This window comes from Suillus paluster (assembly GCF_016628075.1).
Source record: "Suillus paluster strain FC165 chromosome Unknown EDB91scaffold_26, whole genome shotgun sequence".
Lineage (NCBI taxonomy): Eukaryota > Fungi > Basidiomycota > Agaricomycetes > Boletales > Suillaceae > Suillus > Suillus paluster.
The window spans coordinates 249,924-271,876 of record NW_024537586.1 but is presented as its reverse complement, the minus strand read 5'-3'; the positions used below and the strand labels follow the sequence as shown (position 1 = coordinate 271,876).

The 21,953-nt window shown below is 49.5% G+C and overlaps 5 protein-coding genes across 5 annotated transcripts; 3 read left to right on the top strand and 2 right to left on the bottom strand.

Annotated features, from left to right (window-relative positions):
* Positions 1-4,114: 4,114 nt before the first annotated feature.
* On the bottom strand, positions 4,115-4,399 carry EDB91DRAFT_1053373 (uncharacterized protein; the record flags this gene model as incomplete). The annotated part of the gene is made up of 1 exon (XM_041313743.1): positions 4,115-4,399. A coding segment is annotated over one exon (285 nt), but the record flags the coding sequence as incomplete, so codon positions are not given.
* A 7,663-nt stretch (positions 4,400-12,062) lies between these two features.
* EDB91DRAFT_1283041 (quinon protein alcohol dehydrogenase-like superfamily) lies at positions 12,063-14,304 on the top strand (the record flags this gene model as incomplete). The annotated part of the gene is made up of 5 exons (XM_041324760.1): positions 12,063-13,106; positions 13,177-13,200; positions 13,261-13,428; positions 13,477-13,779; positions 13,828-14,304. 5 exons carry the CDS (start codon positions 12,063-12,065, stop codon positions 14,044-14,046), a joined length of 1,758 nt encoding a protein of 585 aa, XP_041177150.1. The 3' UTR covers positions 14,047-14,304.
* A 469-nt stretch (positions 14,305-14,773) lies between these two features.
* Positions 14,774-17,432, bottom strand: EDB91DRAFT_1133546 (uncharacterized protein). The gene is made up of 13 exons (XM_041318737.1): positions 16,966-17,432; positions 16,860-16,913; positions 16,734-16,809; positions 16,414-16,684; positions 16,338-16,362; positions 16,135-16,223; positions 16,002-16,085; positions 15,905-15,946; positions 15,828-15,848; positions 15,526-15,776; positions 15,298-15,474; positions 15,158-15,249; positions 14,774-15,106 (listed from the first exon to the last, which is right to left on the bottom strand). Exons 1-13 carry the CDS (start codon positions 17,409-17,411, stop codon positions 14,887-14,889), a joined length of 1,848 nt encoding a protein of 615 aa, XP_041177149.1. The 5' UTR covers positions 17,412-17,432; the 3' UTR covers positions 14,774-14,886.
* A 484-nt stretch (positions 17,433-17,916) lies between these two features.
* On the top strand, positions 17,917-19,321 carry EDB91DRAFT_362656 (ubiquitin-conjugating enzyme/RWD-like protein). Its single transcript, XM_041327003.1, has 4 exons — positions 17,917-18,145; positions 18,199-18,331; positions 18,389-18,466; positions 18,520-19,321. The coding sequence occupies exons 1-4, from the start codon at positions 18,143-18,145 to the stop codon at positions 19,158-19,160; spliced, it is 855 nt and encodes a 284-aa protein (XP_041177148.1). The 5' UTR covers positions 17,917-18,142; the 3' UTR covers positions 19,161-19,321.
* A 6-nt stretch (positions 19,322-19,327) lies between these two features.
* Positions 19,328-20,794, top strand: EDB91DRAFT_1133534 (uncharacterized protein). Its single transcript, XM_041318736.1, has 3 exons — positions 19,328-19,774; positions 19,836-20,099; positions 20,164-20,794. The coding sequence occupies exons 1-3, from the start codon at positions 19,447-19,449 to the stop codon at positions 20,469-20,471; spliced, it is 900 nt and encodes a 299-aa protein (XP_041177147.1). The 5' UTR covers positions 19,328-19,446; the 3' UTR covers positions 20,472-20,794.
* Positions 20,795-21,953: the final 1,159 nt, after the last annotated feature.

The window sequence follows — 21,953 nt, the reverse complement described above, 5'->3', positions numbered from 1 at the left end:
CGGAAGTGGGTATGCATCCTTCACAGTTGCATCGTTGAGTCTTCTATAGTCTTGGCAAGGGCGTAAGGATCTGTCTTTCTTTCCTACAAAGAAGAAAGGAGATGCTTGTGGGGATTGAGACGGTACAATGGTTCCTTTAGCCAAATGTTCATCTACGAATTCGTTCATTGCCTTTTCTTCCGGTGCCGACAATGGATAGATTTTGCAGGAGCGTGGTTCGAAGTTGGGTTTGAGTTTTATCTTATGGTCAAAGGGTCGAGATGGGGGTAAAGTATCCATGGCTGCTTTGTCAAAGACGTCTTTATACATGTGGAAGACTTCGGGTACGAGTTCTTCAAATGTCTTTGGCTTTTCTTTTGCGTATGCCTCTTGTGCCAGTTGTTGAGCAACATTAGCAGCCTTTCGTACGGGGAGAGGGGAGAACATGAATCGAGCAGAGTTGGGGACTTTAGAGATTCTGTTCGTTCGAGAGACGAAGGAGAAAGTAGTGGGGATATGTTCTTGTGTGAGTGGGGAGTCGAAATCAATTTTCTCGTACATTCCCACGAATGCTTCCCCTTTAACGTAAGCGATAAGAACTTCGTCATCTTGTAGTTCTTCTATTATTTGCTCTTGGTCTTCTTCTTCTTCTTCTTCTGGAAGAAGTTCAGGTTGTTCCTCGGCGTTTCCTTCTGAGGATATATATGCTTCTTCGTCTTCGATTTCTTCTATCCTAGGTTGCATGGAAGCATGTTTGTTTCTATCGGAAATAAGGGTCTGGATCATGATTGGGTCTTCTTCTAGCGAAATTTCGCTTTTAGCCCAGTCTATGTTTGGATTTTCATTTTTGAGCCAGGGAAGTCCGAGGATGATGTCTTCGCCTCCTAAGGAGGTGATAAGGAAGGTAGCGAACATAGTTCGGCCACCTGCTGAGAAGAAAAGATTGCAGGCTTTACTAATGGTTCCTGCTTTATTTTTCGTTCCATCCACGTTCCGGACTTCGATTTGTGAAGAGAGATTGTGAGTTGAGAAATTGTTCTTTCGTACGTATTTCCAGTCAATGAAAGTTCCAGCGGCGCCCGAGTCAATTAGGGCAGCTGCTTCGGCAGTTTTATCAGATTTGCAGGATTCAATCGAAATAGGAATGCGCATGGAATTCGAATCGCCTACAGAAGATACAATGAGTCCGATAGATGTACTAGGGGTTTCCGACGCCGGTCTGGTCTCCCCATTTAGAAATCCTTCTTAGAAGAAGAAGGTACTTTCGACGCCTTCCAAGCTTTCCAAGCGAGGAATTCCTGATACTCTGCGTCTTGATTGTCTTGCTCGATCTTGGTCTCACGGACTGGTTGTCCGGCCGGTTTCTGCCAACCAGGGGCGGATTCTCTGTGGTTAGGGCAATCTTTCATAAGCCCTTTCTTCCCACACTTGAAGCAGAGTCCTAATTTGCGACGTCTGTCTTGTTCAGATCTAGAGAATCGCGCGTTGCGGACTGTAGTCGTTTCTTCTTCTTCGTCGACGTCAATCTTGTCTATATCCATCGCATATGGGTAATTCTTCTTTGAGAAGCCTGTTGCAGAACTCATAAGAAGCCTTCTGGATTCATATTCTCTGGCGGCATCAATCCAGTCTTTGATGGTGTTTGGCATTTTCTCTCTCATGAGAATTGCTTCTTGGACTTCCTTTCTAAGTCCTTGTCTGAAACATGTTGTTTCGACGTCAGAGTCCATGCATCGGGCTTCTGCCGAGATTCGCTTGAAGTAAGTGATGTATGCCGAGATAGTGGAGGTTTGTTTTGCTTTCATCATCACGTTGACAGCGGTAAGCGTGTCGTTCTTAGGGTAGAATACTGATTTGAACTCAGTAATGAATTCATCCCATTTCCCCATTGGGGTAGCGGTGTCGTGTTTCCTATTAATCCATCCGGTAGCCCATTGTTGGGCGTGCCCCTTGGTCATAAAAGACGTTGCAAATGTGATGCATTTTTCATGGTTGTCGTATACGTCCTTATTGATGGTAATATAGGTGGATACGGTCGTCCACCAGGCTTTCGCCTGTTTCTGCGATCCGTCAAAGTTTGCCGGTCTGTTCAAGTTGAGTTCTCCCATTTTCTTTCTAGGTATGGGTTCAGATGGAGTCTGGGGTGGTGGTAATGGGTTCGATGGACCTGGTTGATCTGGTCCGTATCCGTCAATATATTCGTTGTTGTCCTGTTGGATAGGAGATCCTGGCGGAGAGAAGTGTTCTTCTTCGTGTTCTGACTCTGAAGAGTATTGTCGTTGTTCGCGATAAGCCACAATGTGTCGTGACGACTACTAAGGTAGCGTTGTCTTGTAATAGAGCTTAACCTTTTGTTATGCTGAAGTATAACGCAGGCAAAACAATAATCAATAAGACCAAAGGTCTGTCGATACGTTCAAGACAACAGTCTTAAGAATGCCCAAAGTCAAATCAAGGCTAAGTACCGAAGAGGTAACTTAGAATCAAGTCAGATGTTCAGAGGAAAACCAGCGTAGGTTAAGCTGAAGAATCAGCGTCACCTAGCCAGGGTTTATATAGGATACTGGGTACAGGGTGTGACGTAATAATAGGTATGTATCAGTAAGCACATGCATAAGCAATGAGGCGTCTGAGTAATACCAAACTAAATATAGCATGATAAGAGACATGCGTAATAAGTGTGGATCAAGGGAAAAAGAAGCAAGGTAAACACAGCCGTAACAAGTATACGTCTATCTTGGATCTCAGTATGTTCTTACATGAAAGTGGCTTAAGCTTGACTCGCCAGCGATGAAATGCCGAACGTTACATGCCGATAAAATAAATCACATTGGAAAGAGAAACACGCACTAAAGTGATCGTCTTGAGCATCTCTCGCCACATGAAGAGGGTCCGGAACTGGAACGTATACATGCATTCAGAACTCCAGAGTCCACGACACAGAAACCGCCCTAGGATCTGATACCGCGGGGCAGAGCATCCGAGACTAATACAGCGACCCCGAAGGAAACAGTTCCACTTCTTTGGCCAACTTTTTGATCAAGTTTGAGCTGTTCGACCGAGTGATTTCAAGGAAGGATCTCCCCCTTCTACGTCTGCGACATGTGACGAATAGCACAGGCTGCGCAAAGCCACAGACCAGAAAAAGTAGAAGTACTCTCCCAACAACTCGGCCAGCGATAGCACCCACCGGGGTTTTACGGGAGCTTGATGATGAAGCGCAGGAACCAGCGACTCCCGTCAAGTCGGAGTATGTTTGTGTTTGCAGATTCGCTGAAGTGGAGTGGACATACACACTGGGGCAATATTGGATGCAGTAGCTTCGGCGAATGTCCCGTTCGGCCAGCCTCGAGCTCCTCTGAAAATAAAGCTTCAGGTTAGAGATCATTAATTCCTGGACGTACAATCATAGCCCGCGAAACAAGGTACCAAGATATTGGAAGGCAGTGTCAATCCCGCATATGAGAGGACGTATGTTTGACAGATTCCTTAGAGGGGTGATATGTCGTGCCATCATACGAGGCTAACACTACCAGCACGCCGATCTATGACTCATGAGAGCGATGGATTCCACTGCAATGAACCAGCACCATCTATCCATTGAAGCCTGGGACGCGTAGCATGATAAATTATTGATAAAGAACCTGCCTGTCCTCAAGTCCCAAAAATCGATCTATGATAATTAGTGATGTTCCGGCCCGGCTTGGGTTCAAAGCCCCGGCTTAGGCTCGGCCTGGAGGGGCTTAGGCTCGCCAGAATTCAAGCCTGAGCCGTGAGCCCAAGCCGGCCCAAAGCCGGGGCTTGGGTCCAAGCAAGCCGCGGCCCGCACGCTGAATTTTCTGCGACTGCTCCTGCGAGAGGCTTTGATGTCATCGAAAATGCCAATGTGATGTTATGAACGTCAACATTACAGGTAAGGTAAACCTTATAAGGATGCCGTAGGCGATATGATGTACAGAGTTTGATGATAGCTTCCAGGACGCTATCCATATTGGCGATGAGCTGCTCTCGTGAAGTCCAACATTAGGGTCTTGGTACTATCTTTCGATGTGATTGTCTTACTGCTACAAATGACTGATGTACGATGACTGGAAATGAGTAGTAGGAAGGGCCGAGGTAGGTGCGAGATGAGCTGTCAGTCGTGGTTTTGAATTGAGGAAGGCAGACGTACCTGATCAGCCGCCACAAGCCATTCAATGGCAGCTTGCTTGAACAACTTGTCAGAATATGGTACGACTCGTTCGGCAACCTTGTGTTCAGTGAGATGGGCATTGATACTCTGCTGCGTAGCATTCTCCTTGCAAGCCTTCACGTCGCCAGGTAACATCGATTCGAATGAATGTTGGTTTGCCCATTTGCGATACTTGCCAGAAAAATGGGCCTCAGCGTGGCGACGAAGGGTGGTGATTTCATTGACGAGGACACATTTTTTCCTACCAACGAGTGAGTGAGTGAGTATGAGAGTACAAAGGTAGACTTACAGGCAAACATTGCACTTTCGGTGTTTCTTCACTTTGCCATTGGCCCCAGTTTGCTCGAATGTCGCTCCAAAGAATGCGTCAATATCAGCAGTTTTGCCTTCCCGAGACGATCCTGGGTCCACAATAGAGACGTCGATGTCAATGAGAACCCCATCTCCATCAACCAACTCGGGTGACTTCTCTGGGGCCTTGTGCTTCTTTCTACTACGCTTAGGGTTCGATTCAAAAACACATTAAGTTTGCGAAGGCAGCGAAGCTGAAGCGCCAGGCAAGACTGTAGAGGTGCATGGATTGCTGAAAACAATGCATGCCGCGGACAATGTTTGCTTTTCAAGACCGGGGTAAATATCAGCGAGCTTTCAAACATAAATAACATGACAACGGCGACGGGCCGGCGGCTTAGGCTTCGCAAAATTGAAACCTGGGCCAAAGCCCTAGTATATAAATATATGCTTCGGGCAGCATATATGTGATGGCAGGTGGAAGTGGTTAGACTTTAGATGACGGCACAATGTAAAGTAGAATATGATCTCGCGCAATAATAACAAGATACCAGCCTAGTTGTGATTGGGAGAAATTAGATGGTTTCAGCCTATAGGTATTAAGGTCTCAAGCTCTCGAACATTCTATTCCTCGATCTTCTAAGACCTTTCTGCTGGCAAGGTACGAACGCCACAATATATTTACATATACGGTTCAGGCTCTTTTGTTGATGCGCCTGTAGCCTGTGCAGGTCAAGGGTATTTAGCTCTGCCAGGTTCAACCCCTTCTCGCACAACCTTCAGTCTTGTACACTTCACTGATCATATCGTCCACGACTCGTGATGAACGAAGACTATAGGCCAGATGCTCCTCCAGAAGCTTGCAGATCCGGCGAAGCGACTGCTGGCCCTGAGAGCTCGGTATGCGACCTCATTAGATGAAATTCATGCCTGCCTCTGATGCGTTCTTTGTCTAGAGAAAACGGAAAGTTACGAACGATTTCACTGAAGAAATTTCAGTGCGTAGACGTGAATACTGAGTTTTCATATGTCTCATATATCAGTGCAGAACCCCCCCAAGCGGCCCCGCCACCATGTCCCTATTGTCGAGAACGTTGTTCACCAATCGGTTGATGCTGAACTTCGGGATGCCCAAGAGGCTTTAGAACACATAGATATGCTCGGTAAGCATGTGGCATCTCCCGACCCAATTGCCCAAGCGAATCTCGATGTTGCAGACGAATTCCAGACCACACATCTCCTGAACTTTTGACGCTGCAATTGGGAAACTCGCAGAGGTATGGGCCATCCTCCTTTATTGGAAGCGAACTAACCAGGTTGCATAGATTCCATCCATATGCAAAGATGGCGCTGGGCGTACTGTCTGCTGCGTCCAAGGTTTGTGTGGTTTCGCACATTTCATCCCCTGGTCAGCGGTAATCGATTACGTGTAGATTATTCTTGCTCAAGCAGAGCCCGATCAATCGATACATCGTCTTCTCAAGAAATTGGACGAAGTTTACTGCTTCATGATCCAAGACGACACTCTTGGCCAGATCTCATCCATGCACAGCATCGTCGGATGGATCGCTCAGCAGACTCAAGAGTGCGCGCGTTTCATCAGGGACTACTCGGAGACCAAGATATATTGTGAGTGGTTGAGCTACTGCACTTCGCACGTTGTGAATGTTATACCATTATCAAAGGGAAGAGACTCGGGAAAGATGTCGTCTCGGAAACGGATGATATGATTACACAGTACAGCGACGCTTTGGATGAGCTTATGAAACAATTTCGGGACAAAGCTCCATGGGACGCAGACATATTCGTCCAATGTACGGGGTAAGGATTCGGACGTGCTTCAGACTTTACATTCACTCATACTCCTTCAGGCGAAACACTGGATCTCAGCGGCATGACTTACGCAGCAGGCGTGGGACTAGATACCACGAAACAATGCCTTCCGGGGACGCGCACGGACATTCTCTCCCAGGTCACTGACTGGATCAACGGTGGAGATGAATGCTCAACGTGTGCTGTGGCTGTCTGGCCCTGCAGGCACGGGCAAATCAGCCATCGCCCACACGATTGCCAAGTGGTTCAACGACATGGGAGGGCTTGGTTCATGTTTCTGCTTCGAGAGGGGTCGAGAAATTGAGAAGCTCCATGAAAAAGTTTTCTCGACCATCGCTCGCGACCTAGCTGATCGTGATCCGAAGATGAGACGAGCATTGGCGAATGCAGTCAAAAACACCACTTCGCTCAAGAATACGAAGGATATCTTCCAGCAGTGGGGGAAGCTTCTCATGCGACCACTAGGGAAGCTTTCCGGGGCAAGTGTGGGACCTGTCTTGATTATCATGGAGGCGCTGGACGAGAGCGGTGGGCCCGAGACGCGGACCAACCTTCTGCGCATACTTGCCGGTAAACTTAAGCAGCAGGGTCTTCCCGAAATCACCGAACTCCCACCCAACTTTCGGATTCTCGTCACCTCTCGCCCGCTTCACGATATCGAGAAAGTGTTCGACGGTGCTCAGCATATTCTACGGTTGTCCATGGACGATATTCCACCACAACTCACGGAGCGCGACATCCGCACTTACGTATCTGAACAGCTGAACGGATTGTCGGTTTTTGGGGACAAAGAGTTTACCAACCTCGCTGCGAGAGCCAACGGACTTTTCGAGTGGACCCGTATCATCTGCGAATACATCAAGGAAGATCTTCCTGGCGTAAACCCAATCTCTCGCCTCAATGCTGTCATGAACCGCGATCCTGGGAAGTGGGAAGACAAGTTGTATGATATATATCGGTTTATTTTGACAGAAACCATACCAAGGCACAAATATAGCGACGTCGAGTACCAGAAAGCTCTAGCGGAATTCCATTCTGTGATGGGACAAATACTTGGCTCAGCCGAACCCCTCCCGTTAGATGCCCTCAAGGCCATGCGGATCCATTTTCCAGACCGAAGGGAGCGCTATGAAGTGGAGGTCATGGTCAAACATCTGGGATCCCTCCTCAGCGGCACCACAAATTCACTTGCTCCAATCCGACCCCTTCACGCATCCTTCCACGAATTCCTCACAGACGAATCATCCAGCGGAGAATTCTTCGTCGACGTTGCGAACGCGCAACGCGACCTTGCTTTTGCGTCACTTCGAGTGATGGAACACGACCTTCGCTTCAATATATGTGATTTAAAGTCTTCATACCTCTCCAATCACGAAGACACCGGGCTGCCTCAACGAGTCGAATCATGCATCCCCTTACATTTGTCCTATTCCTGTCGACTTTGGGCCACACACGTACAAGCCACGGATTTCGACACGGAGCTTGCAAAGGAAATAAAATTATTCTTCAACCACGAGCGACTGCTGTTCTGGATCGAAATACTCGCCCTTCTAAACACACTGAGCTGCGCAGCTGCCGCGCGTGCGCTGATTGCCCAGTGGCTGCCGGTAAGCACATGGTTAATGTGCGGTGTAAGATGAAGCGCTTACGCACAACCACAGGGCCACTCTGGATACGAAGATGTCTTGTCCGCTGCAATTGACGTGCAGAGATTCATTCAAGTCTTTGCCGGCATGATTTTGCACAGCACGCCGCATCTGTATATATCAGCGCTGCCATTCTCACCAATCAACTCCACCATGGCGACTAAATTTACGGCAAGGTTTCCAAATAATCTTCGTCTAATATCTGGACGTGATTTGAATTGGACGGCTGTTCAGACCGTAATCAGTGGGCACGCTTCTCCGGTTTCATCAGTCTCGTTCTCGCCGGATGGCACTCGCATCCTGTCTGGTTCAAGTGATCACACTGTCCGGCTGTGGGATGCAGCCACGGGGCAGCCATTGGGTGAGCCCTTGCGGGGACACACAGATTCGGTTTCGTCAGTCTCGTTCTCGCCAGATGGCACTCGCATCCTGTCTGGTTCAAACGATGACACTGTCCGGCTGTGGGATGCAGCCACGGGGCAGCCATTGGGTGAGCCCTTGCGTGGACACACAGATTTGGTTTTGTCAGTCTCGTTCTCGCCGGATGGCACTCGCATCCTGTCTGGTTCAAGCGATCACACTGTCCGGCTGTGGGATGCAGCCACGGGGCAGCCATTGGGTGAGCCCTTGCGGGGACACACACATTCGGTTGAGTCAGTCTCGTTCTCGCCGGATGGCACTCGCATCCTGTCTGGTTCTTGGGATCACACTGTCCGGCTGTGGGATGCAGCCACGGGGCAGCCATTGGGTGAGCCCTTGCGGGGACACACACATTCGGTTGAGTCAGTCTCGTTCTCGCCGGATGGCACTCGCATCCTGTCTGGTTCAAGGGATCACATTGTCCGGCTGTGGGATGCAGCCACGGGGCAGCCATTGGGTGAGCCCTTGCGGGGACACACACATTCGGTTTTGTCAGTCTCGTTCTCGCCGGATGGCACTCGCATCCTGTCTGGTTCAAGGGATCACACTGTCCGACTGTGGGATGCAGCCACGGGGCAGCCATTGGGTGAGCCCTTGCGGGGACACACACATTCGGTTGAGTCAGTCTCGTTCTCGCCGGATGGCACTCGCATCCTGTCTGGTTCAAACGATCACACTGTCCGGCTGTGGGATGCAGCCACGGGGCAGCCATTGGGTGAGCCCTTGCGGGGACACACACATTCGGTTGAGTCAGTCTCGTTCTCGCTGGATGGCACTCGCATCCTGTCTGGTTCAAGGGATCACACTGTCCGGCTGTGGGATGCAGCCACGGGGCAGCCATTGGGTGAGCCCTTGCGGGGACACACACATTCGGTTGAGTCAGTCTCGTTCTCGCCGGATGGCACTCGCATCCTGTCTGGTTCAAGGGATCACACTGTCCGGCTGTGGGATGCAGCCACGGGGCAGCCATTGGGTGAGCCCTTGCGGGGACACACACATTCAGTTGAGTCAGTCTCATTCTCGCCGGATGGCACCCGCATCCTGTCTGGTTCTTGGGATCACACTGTCCGGCTGTGGGATGCAGCCACGGGGCAGCCATTGGGTGAGCCCTTGCGGGGACACACACATTCGGTTGAGTCAGTCTCGTTCTCGCCGGATGGCACTCACATTCTGTCTGGTTCAAGCGATCACACCGTCCGGCTGTGGGATGCAGCCACGGGGCAGCCATTGGGTGAGCCCTTGCGGGGACACACAGATTTGGTTTTGTCAGTCTCGTTCTCGCCGGATGGCACTCGCATCCTGTCTGGTTCAAACGATCACACTGTCCGGCTGTGGGATGCAGCCACGGGGCAGCCATTGGGTGAGCCCTTGCGGGGACACACTTCTTCGGTTTTGTCAGTCTCGTTCTCGCCGGATGGCACTCGCATCCTGTCTGGTTCAAGGGATAACACTGTCCGGCTGTGGCATGCTGTGGCTGGGCAGCCATTGCAGGAGTACCCTGAGACCCCCTTATTCCCTCTGGATAGCAGTTTAACCATGCCTCGCGCACAACAGAGCCCCATCACGTCAACGAACAATCACTCCATTTGCTTTTCATCTAGCATGGTCCATGCATTGCATCACCCTACTGAGCTTCTCGAGGGCACCTCTGATGATGATTTTGATGATCATTCTGATTCCGGTTCAACTCCTTTCTTGCTGGGTGGTGATGATTCCGATGATGATTCCGATGATGATTCCGACGATGATTCCGACGATGATTCCGATGATGATTTTGATTCCGGTTCAACTCCTTTCTTGCTGGATGGTGATGGATGGATGGTCGGGCCTGATAATCGGCTCCTTTTCTGGGTACCTCCCGCTTCCCGACAGCCATTCTATTCTCCTGGGACTGCAATGGTGATCCCGCGAGGAGGTGTAGAACTTGATTTGAGCCACATGGCACATGGGACACACTGGTCCAATTGCTACGACACGTGAGTGCCTAGCCTTTCTACTGTCCCTCGCAGTTGCTCAATCAAGATGTCTAGCTATACTTGATGATGATTTTATTGTAGCAGTTGGTTCGTGGAGATATCAGATAGTCATGCATGAAGCGGTCATCGAGTTCATTTTATGCTGATCTTAGCTACTAAAAGCTGTCACTGAGATGTATTAATGTGGGCGATCAGACTAGGTTACAAATAGTTACAGGTGCTTCGTTGTTCTTATTCTTATAATTGGAACCATCAGCATCGAGATCATGCGAGTATCTTGTAGCCCTCGTCTTTCATGTGATGCGTCACCCTACCTGCGGCGTGATGACCCCTTCGTATGACCATACATCCATCCTTCATGACGAGCTGCATGGTCTGGTAGTCCATACAATCATAGCGCTCAAGTGTGAGGCTCCTCACGCGTCGAGTGCCAGATGGGTAGAAATCAGGCTGTGAGGGACCTATAATAAGCGGTCGCGCATGCACTCCTTCCAGGGGAGATTGTCTACTATTCATGACATCGTGCCTGCTTATCCATAGCCCTGTCACTCCGACTCCTTCGCCCGCTCACCTGAACGAAGGACGGGTTCCTGAAATCATTGAACAAGTCGTTGTGCATGTTCAAGTCACGTGCATGCCGGTAATCCACATCCCTTCCGAAACATCATCAAACATTTGGCGTATTGGGAGTGTTGGAAGGTAGAGCGCCGAGTATCTAGCGAAGTCTTAGCATCCTTCCCCTGGGCCTCCGATATATTCTCTCTTCGGTCTTTCACACCTTTTCCACCTACGCTCAGAGAATTCTCAGTGAGAAACTCCTCAAACAGAGCTACCCGGCTACAGTCATTACCCATACCCTGCTTACTCGCTTTCGTTATGCCGAATTGTGACAATTCGCGTTAATATGAACTTCCCTGCGCGAGTTCCTAGATCCAAAGTCCATCTACTTATCAGACGGGCCCAAATCTCACTGCTGAAGTTTCGTCCTTCTCATACACAACAAAAATACGCGACACAGTCGCCCTCCACAAAATACATCCAGTCGGGGATTGCTATTATCGGTGTGTTCTACTACATACCCCGGTACCAGCGATGATACCGCATATATTCTGTTTATGGTGAGTCAAGGGGACGCGGGGCGGTGAATGTATGCAATAGGTTTTAATATGCGAACAGCCTTATCAGATGTCGTATGCTGATAGTCATCGAGACTCAGGGAGGCGAAGAGATCATTCACGCGGTTGACGCGGACCCATAAGTATGGATAGCTAGATCAGGTAAGTACTTATTTTTGCACCATTGGTGATTTAGCAACTCATCCAGGTGCCATATTGGACGGTTGGTGCGTCCCCTCGCTCTTGAATGGAGAGGCACTTGAGAGATGGTACGGAGTAGTGTGTGCGACGAGCTTCCTGTATGTGGTGAGTTGAAGACCGACTGACGGCATGCAAGACGGAAGAGAGTTGCCAAGTCATCAAGAACTCACGGACTGATCCTTGGCGCTTCATTCACGCGTTGGAGGCGAGAATAAGGCGAGTAAAACGTACTTGTAGTTTATTTGAACTTTCAGTTGACACGACTCTTAATCGACCAAAACATTGACTCTGACGCATCATTCTGCCTTCGCATTTTCTTCATTCATAGAGTCCTGATTAAAAACATCTGTTCGTGAGTGATGACATAGACTTTAGCGGATCACAGTTGACCATCTACAATGCCCAGGTCATGGGCACGAAACCCACACCAAAGATCTTTCCTTCCACCGCTAGCGAGGAGACCCGGACGTCAGCGATAACGCCCCGCCAGAAATTTGAAGGACACACTGGGAATGTGCGAGGCGTCATACACCTGCCCGACGGACTGCGAATCATCACTTGTTCACTCGACGGCTCGTTGCGATCATGGAACTTGGAGAGCGGGAAGCAGATAGGGGACGACTGGCGGGACGGCGCAGGAGGTTCAGTGGAAACCGTGGCATTGTCCCCAGACGGCGAGAAAGTGGTCAGCGGGAGTAAAGACGGTGCGGTGAGGCTGTGGAATATCGACACGGGCAAGGTCATCGCTAAATGGATTGGGCATACGCAGCCGGTGTGGGCTGTCTGCTGGAGTCAAGATAGTCGGCGGGTGGTGAGCGGATCAGGTGATGGAACTATAAGGGTGTGGGATGTGGAGAGCGGAAAGACCATCGTTGGACCAATCGAGACTGGGCATGCTTGGGTGTGCACAGTCGTCTACTCGCCAGTCAGCTCCATGATTGCGACTGCCGGAAGCTGCAAGGCCAAGGACGAGCAGCTCATCAAAATCTGGGACATCATAACAGGCACTTTGGTTACCACTCTCAAAGGACACACAAGGACAGTGGAATGCCTTGCTTGGACCGCGGACGCGAAGACACTCATTTCCGGGTCGGCGGATCACTCCATTAGGACATGGAACACTACTACCTGGGAGCAGGTCGCAGTGCTGGATGAGCACACCAACAGCGTCTATGATATCGCAATATCTCCGAATGGTCACGATATACTCGCAAGCGCATCGTACGACAAGACATTGAGGTTGTGGAACCTCAAGAATAGCCAGCCCGTCAGTTTGCCCCTGAAGCATGCAGATAGAGTGACCTGTGTGTCATTTTCGGCAGATGGGCGACTACTAGCCGCTGGCTGCCGAGACAAGAACGTGTATACATGGGATGTTTCTGCGATTATTAGAGAAGCTGATACTCAAGCTGGTGACCCCCCATCAGATCTCCTTGAATTCGTCGGACCAAATGTGAGTTCAAAAGTTCTTATTTTATCACTTTCCAGGAGCTGAGCACGTTCGATATCGTTGCCTCCCGTAGGACGGTGACAAGCCGTTGCCCGATGTACGTGACACGTCTATAAAACCATCACATTACATTTAAATAACGATTCGGATATTCTAGGTTGATACTACACCACATCCAGTCCAACAACTCGAAGAAGTCTGCCAAGTAGTACCCCCAGCGGTTGCACTGCCCGATGTTGATAACGCACTACTACACTTCCCGCAACGCCTGCAGGAGCCTGTCTCACATGAAGCTCTTAGGCCTTGTGTTACTCCTGTCGAAGAGGTCTGTTCTGTTCTACTCTCTTCCTTCCTGTATTCATTCGTTCAAAAGCCTTCGTCATTGAGCACCGCAAACCAGACTGAAGCTGCTTCACAAGGACCGCTGCAACAAGACACGAACCAAGGCCAGGAGGAATTGTCGTTGGCGCCCCGTCCACTGGTTGCCACTACAACTTTACCGGCGGCGGCCCCTCCTGTCACTACTACTTCACTACCAGCGGCTCCTGCTGCCACTGCAACACCCTCACTAGCGCCCCCTCCTGATGTTGATGATACACTAGGCCTCTTACACCACCTATGGAACAGGTTGTTCTCTCGTCACGCTCCTATTCCTCGTGGTTCTAAAAGCAAAAAGGTCTGTTGTCTTCTACTCTCTTCCTTTCTGCACTCATTTGTTCCAAAGCCTTTATATGTCGCTCGAGTACCGGAAACTGGGAAGGAGACTAAAGCTACCTCGCAAGGGCAGCCCCAACTAGATATGAACCAGGACCAGGTGTCATCCTCGTCACGTTCAGTCGTAATGGGCGCGTCTGATGGTGTGATGAGACAGGCTGGATGCTGCACTCGGTTTTGGTCTTGTATCTGCTGCGCGTCCACTAAATCTTCCGATGGTATTCATTAATGCAGGAGCCCACCATGCTTCACGCAAGTTTTGTCGATTTCTTTTTTTTCTTGCTTTCCCCCGTCCCTTATTGTACATTATGCTTTCATTTGGTGCATCATTGTTCCAGCATCAATCGCTCTTGATATGAGATGCCTCATATTGACATTGTTATATGTACAATATGACACCCGTCCCCTTTTGATATTTCAAGTTTATCTGCGTCACCAAGTATGCTGTATGTACCACTCGGATATAATAAACTTTATTCAAATGCGAGCGCGTACTAGGAGGCTGCTCACGGCGATGATAAGGAATGAACAGGCAGTGCGCACAGCCTTTTCATTATCGTGTTGTAATGTTCGTACTGGCCAGGGCCAAGTCGGCCAATGCCCGACAGCACATCGAATATACGCTTCACGGCAGACTCAGAGGAGAGTCTGCTTTGACGCATTGGAGTGCGGGCAGGCTGGTTTGGAGTGTCTGAAGTTGGAGCAAGTTGTGCAGCCACATGTGCACCGAGGGCTGAAAGTCAGACTTCAGTCGCATTGTTGGAAGCGAGGTGGTAGAGATACATAAGTAGAGTTCCATGGTCTCAAGTAGGGTCCCGACTAGTTCCTTGAGAGAGAAGGGTTTTGACGGCTAAGTTACGCGACTTGTCCGTGGTACGGCAATTTTGAACCGACCTGTCGACCCTAGTGGTTGAGTATTGTGTTCAGTCATTCTGAAGCAAATCCAGAGCTGCAAAGTCCTGCGTATGAATATCCAGGAGGAAATAGGTATCATATAAAACAACCAAAACACCAGATACAACTATACAAGTTACACAAATCCCTTGCAATCACGACAAGCTACATCAGATCAGGCATGAGACCTGGTGGCGACCCGCGAGGATCTAGAACGCGACACCTGTTCTGTGACCCAGGTACTCAGGTGAGAAATGTGAATATCATTGGCAGCCAGTGCAGGCCACGTTGCCAGAACAATTATAACGGCCCAAATAGGAGACACAATCGAGATGGTGACAATATCAGAAGTGCGGAAAATCACGATGGACAATGCTGCAGCAAATAATATCATTCTGTCAAAAGATGAGCTACCACTATCCCATAGCGTTTGACCAGTAACGCACCCCCAAATCAGAAGAGCAAACGGCAGACTAAGCATGAGGGCAAGGCTTTCGAGACCGAGCATAGAACGTGACATTCCTGACATGAACGAGGCCTGGTGGACGTAAAGAAGGTAGGCAAAATAGTCGAAAAGAGAACTTACCACGCTTTTAGCGGAGTCTCGCCGGCTGTCATTGACGTGTGCAGCCAAGACCAATGAGACCACGAGCGAGCCCATGGCACAGAAGGCAGACAGATATGATACAAGAATCGCAGGCGTTTGGTTCTGAACGGATGGGACCGCCAGAAAGCTGATATCTACAGCAAGCATCACGGTAGACTGAAATGGACGTCGATTACATTGACAATATGAAGCAAATGCACGACTCACGAATATCGTGTATCCATTCCATTCGCTGTTGAGCCTGTTGATAAAATTCTTCCACCGCGGCTGAACGACGATATGATCGACCCATATCTTGTGAAGAGCCTTGTTATGAGCATCAGGGGTTCCAAACAGAATAACATTCATGACGCGAAGGAGGATGTTTTTCGAGTAGATGATGGAATCTCGGTATAACGATTGGTCTGCGTCAAGCCGGGCACCCGGTTGTCCACAGAAATTCACAAACTTGGCGTTGGCTAGCAAAGTAATCAGGAGACGTGGTGCACTCGCAACTAGCTTAAGCTCACTAAATTCTCCCATAAATCGAGCTGAAATCAGCAGGAATATCAGAAGCAAATAACTGACCGGCCGTGCCTAGGCTTACCGACGATCCACACAGAATGCTCATGCTCCTTGTTAGTACTGCCTGTGAAATAGACGATCAACAACGACCCCCCCCCCCAGATCAGGGAATGATTCACTCATAAGAGGATCCATAAGGCTGAGCATACTTGCAACCTCATCTGAAGAAAAAGGTGCTAAGCATGTTTCAGAAGTGATATTGTCTATCACGAGTCATTCCATGGTGTGAAACACTTATTGGTCTTTACCCACCTGCCTGAATATACATGACTATTTCCTTGAGTCTCACGACAACATCCGTCGGAAGGAAGCGTTTGTTCGGATATAGTTCAATGTGTACCCTATCAAGATCATGATGTATAAACCATGCAAAACAATAAAGGGCTGTAACAAAGTGTCAGCGCATTTACTTTAGTCAAGTGAGGGAACATGCATACTTCTGAGGCCATACGAACCAGTACTGGGATTCTAGTGCATACCCTGGGAGTGACGCAATGGAAGAAGCTCGAATACTCCACGGAAAGAACTCACTGACGTGGTTGTTGCACTTAACACCTCGGACGTTACCCATGAGATCACTAGACCTGTGGACTTGGAACCAGAAAATGACACGTCTATCGTGATCGGCAAAGTAGTAGCCCCATATCTCTTTGCCATCCTCCTCCATGAGCTCCAACACTAGCTCGACGGATGGATGCAAGATTATGCCTGCGTCGCGCGCTTCTGCGTACGCCTTCTCAGCAATCTTACCCATTTTGACTGCGATTTCGTCGGTTCGAACATTCACATCAGTAAAAACCCTCTGGTGGCAGATATGAGTAAATCCGTGTAAGAGCGGACCACAGACGTACATGATTTGAGTGATAGAAAAACAAAGCGCCTTCTGGATGCGTGAGCGGTTCCCATCCCGACACCGAAGTCAATGCGCTACCAGTCCTTTTCAATATCACTGCTCGCTCTCTCACTAGCATGCTTACTCTGACCAGTCCAAAGGACCTTTCTGAACCTCATACAATTGATTCTCATCTTGACTGTAGGTATAGATTAGAATGGCAGCATACTCGACAATTATCATTCGCGTACAATTCAATCCTCTCGTATCGCTTGATCTGTCCAGGTATAATGGGAATTAGAGTGATATCAGAGGATTGTTTTGGCACCACAGGATACAGTGGTGTGGCAACACCCGTGATGCTAGGCTCGGGCATAGAGCTTGATGTCCATGGCGCATAAGAATTCTGAGGAGACTGGGCATTCGAAGCTACAGCGTTCGACCCTTGGCTTTGTAGAGGTGCACCAAATGATGGGACCGCGAGGGTCACAGAAGTCGGCTTGTCTTGGTCGGTTGGCTGGGAGCTCAACGCTAAGACCGGTTCTTGAAAAGCCCTCTCTTTTCCACCAATGACGGCTTGACAGTGTCGGAACAGTCGCAGGAGGCCAGAGAGAACACTCGCATATGACCGAAATGCGGTGTTCCTGACAATGAGCCTCAACCAGGAGATGAACATGCGAATGTATTCTCTAGGCATGATATGGAGTCGAGAAGGTCGTCGCCGATCAGTCACAGAAGCAGTCCTCAGAGTTATTTATAGCAAAACACACCTGATCAAGTACTGCGCACGAGCTATCATGACATATTATTATCAGAGCACAATCGACTTGAACCACCATCAGGTAGGCCTAGGGTACTACCGAGTGCTTCCAGGCTCTGCATGCCACAATATCTAACACACTCCCATTCTACAGAGAGTACCCCAGTAAGTAGTAAAACTCCAAACACCATTGGAAGCCTCGGTGTCATCCAATAAGTAGCCAAGAACGGCGCTTACAATAACTGAAGAGGCTATCTACATCAAAATAAGTCGTTCGCGCAGCCTGGAACGAGCAGTATCATGCTTGATTCAGTGAACGCGCTGGTGCACTGGCAGAATCGCCGCACCACCTTCTGATGTTGAAGCTCAGTCAGAAATGGATGTTGCCGCAGCTGGGACGATCCATGGCCAGCCACTGAGGGTCGGTTCCGAGTTCGTGTAAAGCTCCCTCTCACCAATTCTCCATAGGTTCTGTCCCTCCAACTACCAAGCTTGGTGACCACTATTCTCTCGACATCCTTCTCCCCCGGGCCCTAGACTAGGGTTAGGGTTGTGAGTGTCGGAGTTCGAATTTGAGATCATTGTCACTCCTTTTCGAACCATCGTCAGCCACATTTCTCCGCAATTCCATTCAACTTACCAAATTCAACAACACGTCTTATTCTACCATGGTGCGTTTGTCGCAACTTTCGCTTGATGCAGCTCTAAATTACTTGGTTTACAGTCTGTAACGCCCCTAACAATGCGTCGCTTGATGCGTGAGATCACTGAGTTGAAGAACAACCCACCGGAGGGCATTCGCGTCGTCACGAGTGAGGAGAATATGCTTGAACTCACAGGCATTGTTGAGGGACCAGGTGAGTCGCTGAAACTTAAGATACGCGTTCGAAGCTCAAGTCCTCTTTATGCCGCAGAGCAAACGCCATACGCGGGTGGGTACTTCAGGGTGCGGTTCCAATTTACACATGAATTCCCCACTGCGCCACCAAAATGTACGCGTCATTATTTACAGTCTGATCACATTGACCAAATTATATCGACATAGGCTGGTTTGCAACCAAGATCTTCCACCCAAACGTCTCTTCTGCGGGCGAGATCTGTGTGAACACGTTGAAGAAGGATTGGCAATCGTCATATGGCATTGGTCATATTCTCGTGACAATCAAGTGCCTCCTCATTTATCCTAATCCCGAAAGTGCGCTCGACGAGGAAGCGGGGAAGCTCCTCCTGGAGGACTACGACGCGTATTGTTCCCGCGCGAAGCTTATAACAAGTGTGCACGCCACTCCTCGCATACCACCTCCCGAATTTCAAACAACATCCACCGAGAAAGAAGGAGAGTCATCTACGACGCCGATACCGGCTTCGATTCCAACACCAGCTGTGGTGCCACCACCAACTATTATGCTACCTGTCCCAACATCTGCATCATCGCCACGCAAATCGACGTCCCCCACGCCACCATCACAACCTCTCCAATCATCACCAGAAAATACCCTACCATCATCCATCTCTACGAGCACTGTATCCAGCAAAGACGGCAAAGAGCGCTTGGCACCGCTGGGGACTGCAAATTCCAATGTTGCGGGCCCAGCTGCGACTGCAACAACCAAAGCCGTCAAACGATCTGCAGTCTCAGCTGGCTCGGGGATAGAGAAGCGTAAGAAAGCGTTGAAGCGTCTATGAGAGTGCGTCATGTACATACGCCATGATCTAGGGCATTGGTGCAATAGGGGGATATTTTTTGCAGATAGTCATTGTTCTGTTCTTTCTTTACTATCGATATGGCTGTCGTGTTTGTTTTCGTTAATATCATAATGCCATACACAAGACTATTTTAAACTGAACCGTGCCTCAGCTCAGCTCGTGTCACACTGTCACATGTAACGGTGCGCGTCGCGTGACAGAGACCAAGTTATTTTCCATTTTTGCTTCGTACCTCTAACCTCTACTCCTTCATTCTTTCTCTGCCATGTTCTCCAAAGCTCTTTTAGCTCAGTCAAGGACGCTCTCCGTATCGCTGAAGGCCCGTGCTTCACTTTCGTCGCTGGTACTGTTACGCCATGCAAGCCCCGGAAAACTCTCGATGCCATTGCAATGGCAGCGGGCACTATCAACGTCGCTAGCGCTGCGTAATGACGAGGCATGGCATGGCGACCGGGACTCAAAGCCAAGGGGTTTTCGGCGAGCCACTCCGCCTTCGGGAACAATTTACATTGGGAACCTCCCATATGCTATTACCGAAGAAGAGCTGCGGCAGTCGTTTGCAGAGTTTGGGGAGATCGTACGGGTATCTTTGGGTGTGTTTTCTGTGCTCCATTAGAATATTCGCGAGAGGTACTGACGGGGTATGCATCGTAGGCACCACGCCGGAAGGGATGAGCCGCGGGTTTGGGCACGTTCAATTTGCCAATGTGGCTGACGCCAGTGAGGTCATCAAGGCTGACCAGGAGGACCCGATATATATCATGAACCGTGACATCTACCTTGACCATGCGGCACTCCAGCAGCCGCCTGTGCTCGAACCTTACCACACGCTGTACGTCCGTCCGTTCGGCGGTGCAGAGGACGACTTGCGTGAGGTATTCAGGGACTTTGAACAGTCTATCGCGGATGTGAGATTATGTGCGTGTGCTTCGTTGTATTCCTCCTCTTAAATCGTGATGGTGTCTGACTCTTTGGTCTGCAGTGAGGGACAGGGAGACCGGGGCTTCAAAGGGAAGCGCGTTTGTAGAATTCAAGAATGTCGAGGCCGCTACAGAGGCGCTTGAGGCCATAAATGATCAAAAGGACCCTTCGACGGGTAGGCCGGTCATCCTCAGATATGCAAAGCCTTCTCGTCTCGACTCCACCTCTGACTTCAAGAGCAACCCGGAGGGGAGAAAGCGGAGATTCAACCCGAGGGACAACCAAAGGGAGAAAGGGTCTCGTCGCAAAAATTCATACGGTGGTGACTGGCAGGGCTCGCAGCGCACGGAGGAGTATCGCGATTCATAGTGGAATGGTGATCATCTAGGTTTATTGTTGATTATTGTGGTACCCGTTTCCTGCATGTTTGTTGTCCGCGCATATGTCAGCTCATCGTTAATCATATCTCATCGACGTTATGCTCGTTGCCTCATTTGGTCAACCTTCTCTCAGCTTTCTGACTTCGACACTTTTTATGATGTTCCCCTTTCGACTGCCTGCCTTTGCTCTCCCAGACCTCCTGTAAGTTCGCCCTTCTGAAAGATGGTCGATGTCTTCTCACTCAAGACTTTTGGTGTTGGGAAAGAATACGCGACACGTCAAGAACACGTGCTAGTTAGTGTTTGTGATGGTGGGTGGTGCAATTTAGCTGTGCTCTTGATAATAGACGCGTGTCTCGCACGCACAAAGTAAATTGACGAACGACGCGAGCGAGGAGCCACAAGTTCACATGGCGTGTTGTCTACATCTGCAGTGTCAATGTCAATCAAGTGATAGTCGATGACGAGTAGAGCCAAGGCTAACACTAATCGTCTGCTTGTCAGGCATCGCAGAATCTCCCGAACGACTCACGATCGGTTATAAGCATGCATGTCGAGGAAGATCTAGAAGATAAAGATCGTGACCGTTACGCCATATACGGGGAGCTTGCTACTGGTCGAGAGGAGCAAGAAGGACGAAGCAGAGCGCCAGCAAGGTTTTATATGTCTCAAGAGAGGCTCTTCGACCGTAGTGTCAGAGCTGTGTTTCGGGTTGGTTTAAGGGCCATGCTGTTTCTGCCCATAACTGAGTGTTTTCCATACGGCCCGTTCCAGTACTTCAATGCCCAGGAAGGCTTCCAGTCAACGGAAATTGGGCGGGAGTAGATGTGCTTCTTGACGACCTTTTAGCTCTAACAAGCGATTGGCATACCCTGTGCCTATCCAGACAACCGATGGTGCTTAGCTCAGTGTCATGAAATAGTATTTTCCGACTTCTTCCTGGGACGTGTTGTCTTGATGTTCCATGTCCCTGTCAGGTCACCGCGCTCGCTATTTCGGGGACCAATCGTGATAATGGAATTGGCCGTTTCGCTTGGCTATATGCAATGCGTTGATTGTTATGACCGCCCGTGTTCAGGAACTGACGACTCGTTCAAACACCCTCACCAAATCAGCACACGGGAACACAGCTATAGCCGGCGCTGGCGTCTTGAGTCATCCATCCATCAACTAGACTGTTGCGCCTCTGCTTCTTGGCGAGTTACCCACCTCTTAACTTGAAATGCCGAAGTACGGTCAGCATCTGGTGCGCTTCATAGCAGCCATATTGCAGAATGTGTCCATGGGTGTGAATCATTTCCATTGCTTATACAATATTAATAACACAGCGGCATTTGCGTTTGCAAATTTCATGCACTCACCTGCAACACAACGACGCAACATTTCGAAAATCGCCTTGGGCGATGAACTTAATTATACATAAACTTCGTAGTCTCAAATTTTGAAGCACATCGGATAAGTCGTTGTTGCA

Coding starts and splice junctions, on each gene's coding strand:
- EDB91DRAFT_1133534 (XM_041318736.1), top strand. CDS start 19,447: ATGTTCTCCAAAGCTCTTTTAGCTCAGTCAAGGACGCTCTCCGTATCG. Junction 19,775..19,835: donor GATCGTACGGGTATCTTTGG/GTGTGTTTTCTG, acceptor TATGCATCGTAG/GCACCACGCCGGAAGGGATG. Junction 20,100..20,163: donor TATCGCGGATGTGAGATTAT/GTGCGTGTGCTT, acceptor TTTGGTCTGCAG/TGAGGGACAGGGAGACCGGG.
- EDB91DRAFT_1133546 (XM_041318737.1), bottom strand. CDS start 17,411: ATGCCTAGAGAATACATTCGCATGTTCATCTCCTGGTTGAGGCTCATT. Junction 16,685..16,733: donor TTTTCTATCACTCAAATCAT/GTACGTCTGTGG, acceptor ATCTGCCACCAG/AGGGTTTTTACTGATGTGAA. Junction 16,224..16,337: donor GCACTAGAATCCCAGTACTG/GTTCGTATGGCC, acceptor TGATCTTGATAG/GGTACACATTGAACTATATC.
- EDB91DRAFT_362656 (XM_041327003.1), top strand. Junction 18,332..18,388: donor AGGCATTGTTGAGGGACCAG/GTGAGTCGCTGA, acceptor TTTATGCCGCAG/AGCAAACGCCATACGCGGGT. Junction 18,467..18,519: donor CCCCACTGCGCCACCAAAAT/GTACGCGTCATT, acceptor ATATCGACATAG/GCTGGTTTGCAACCAAGATC.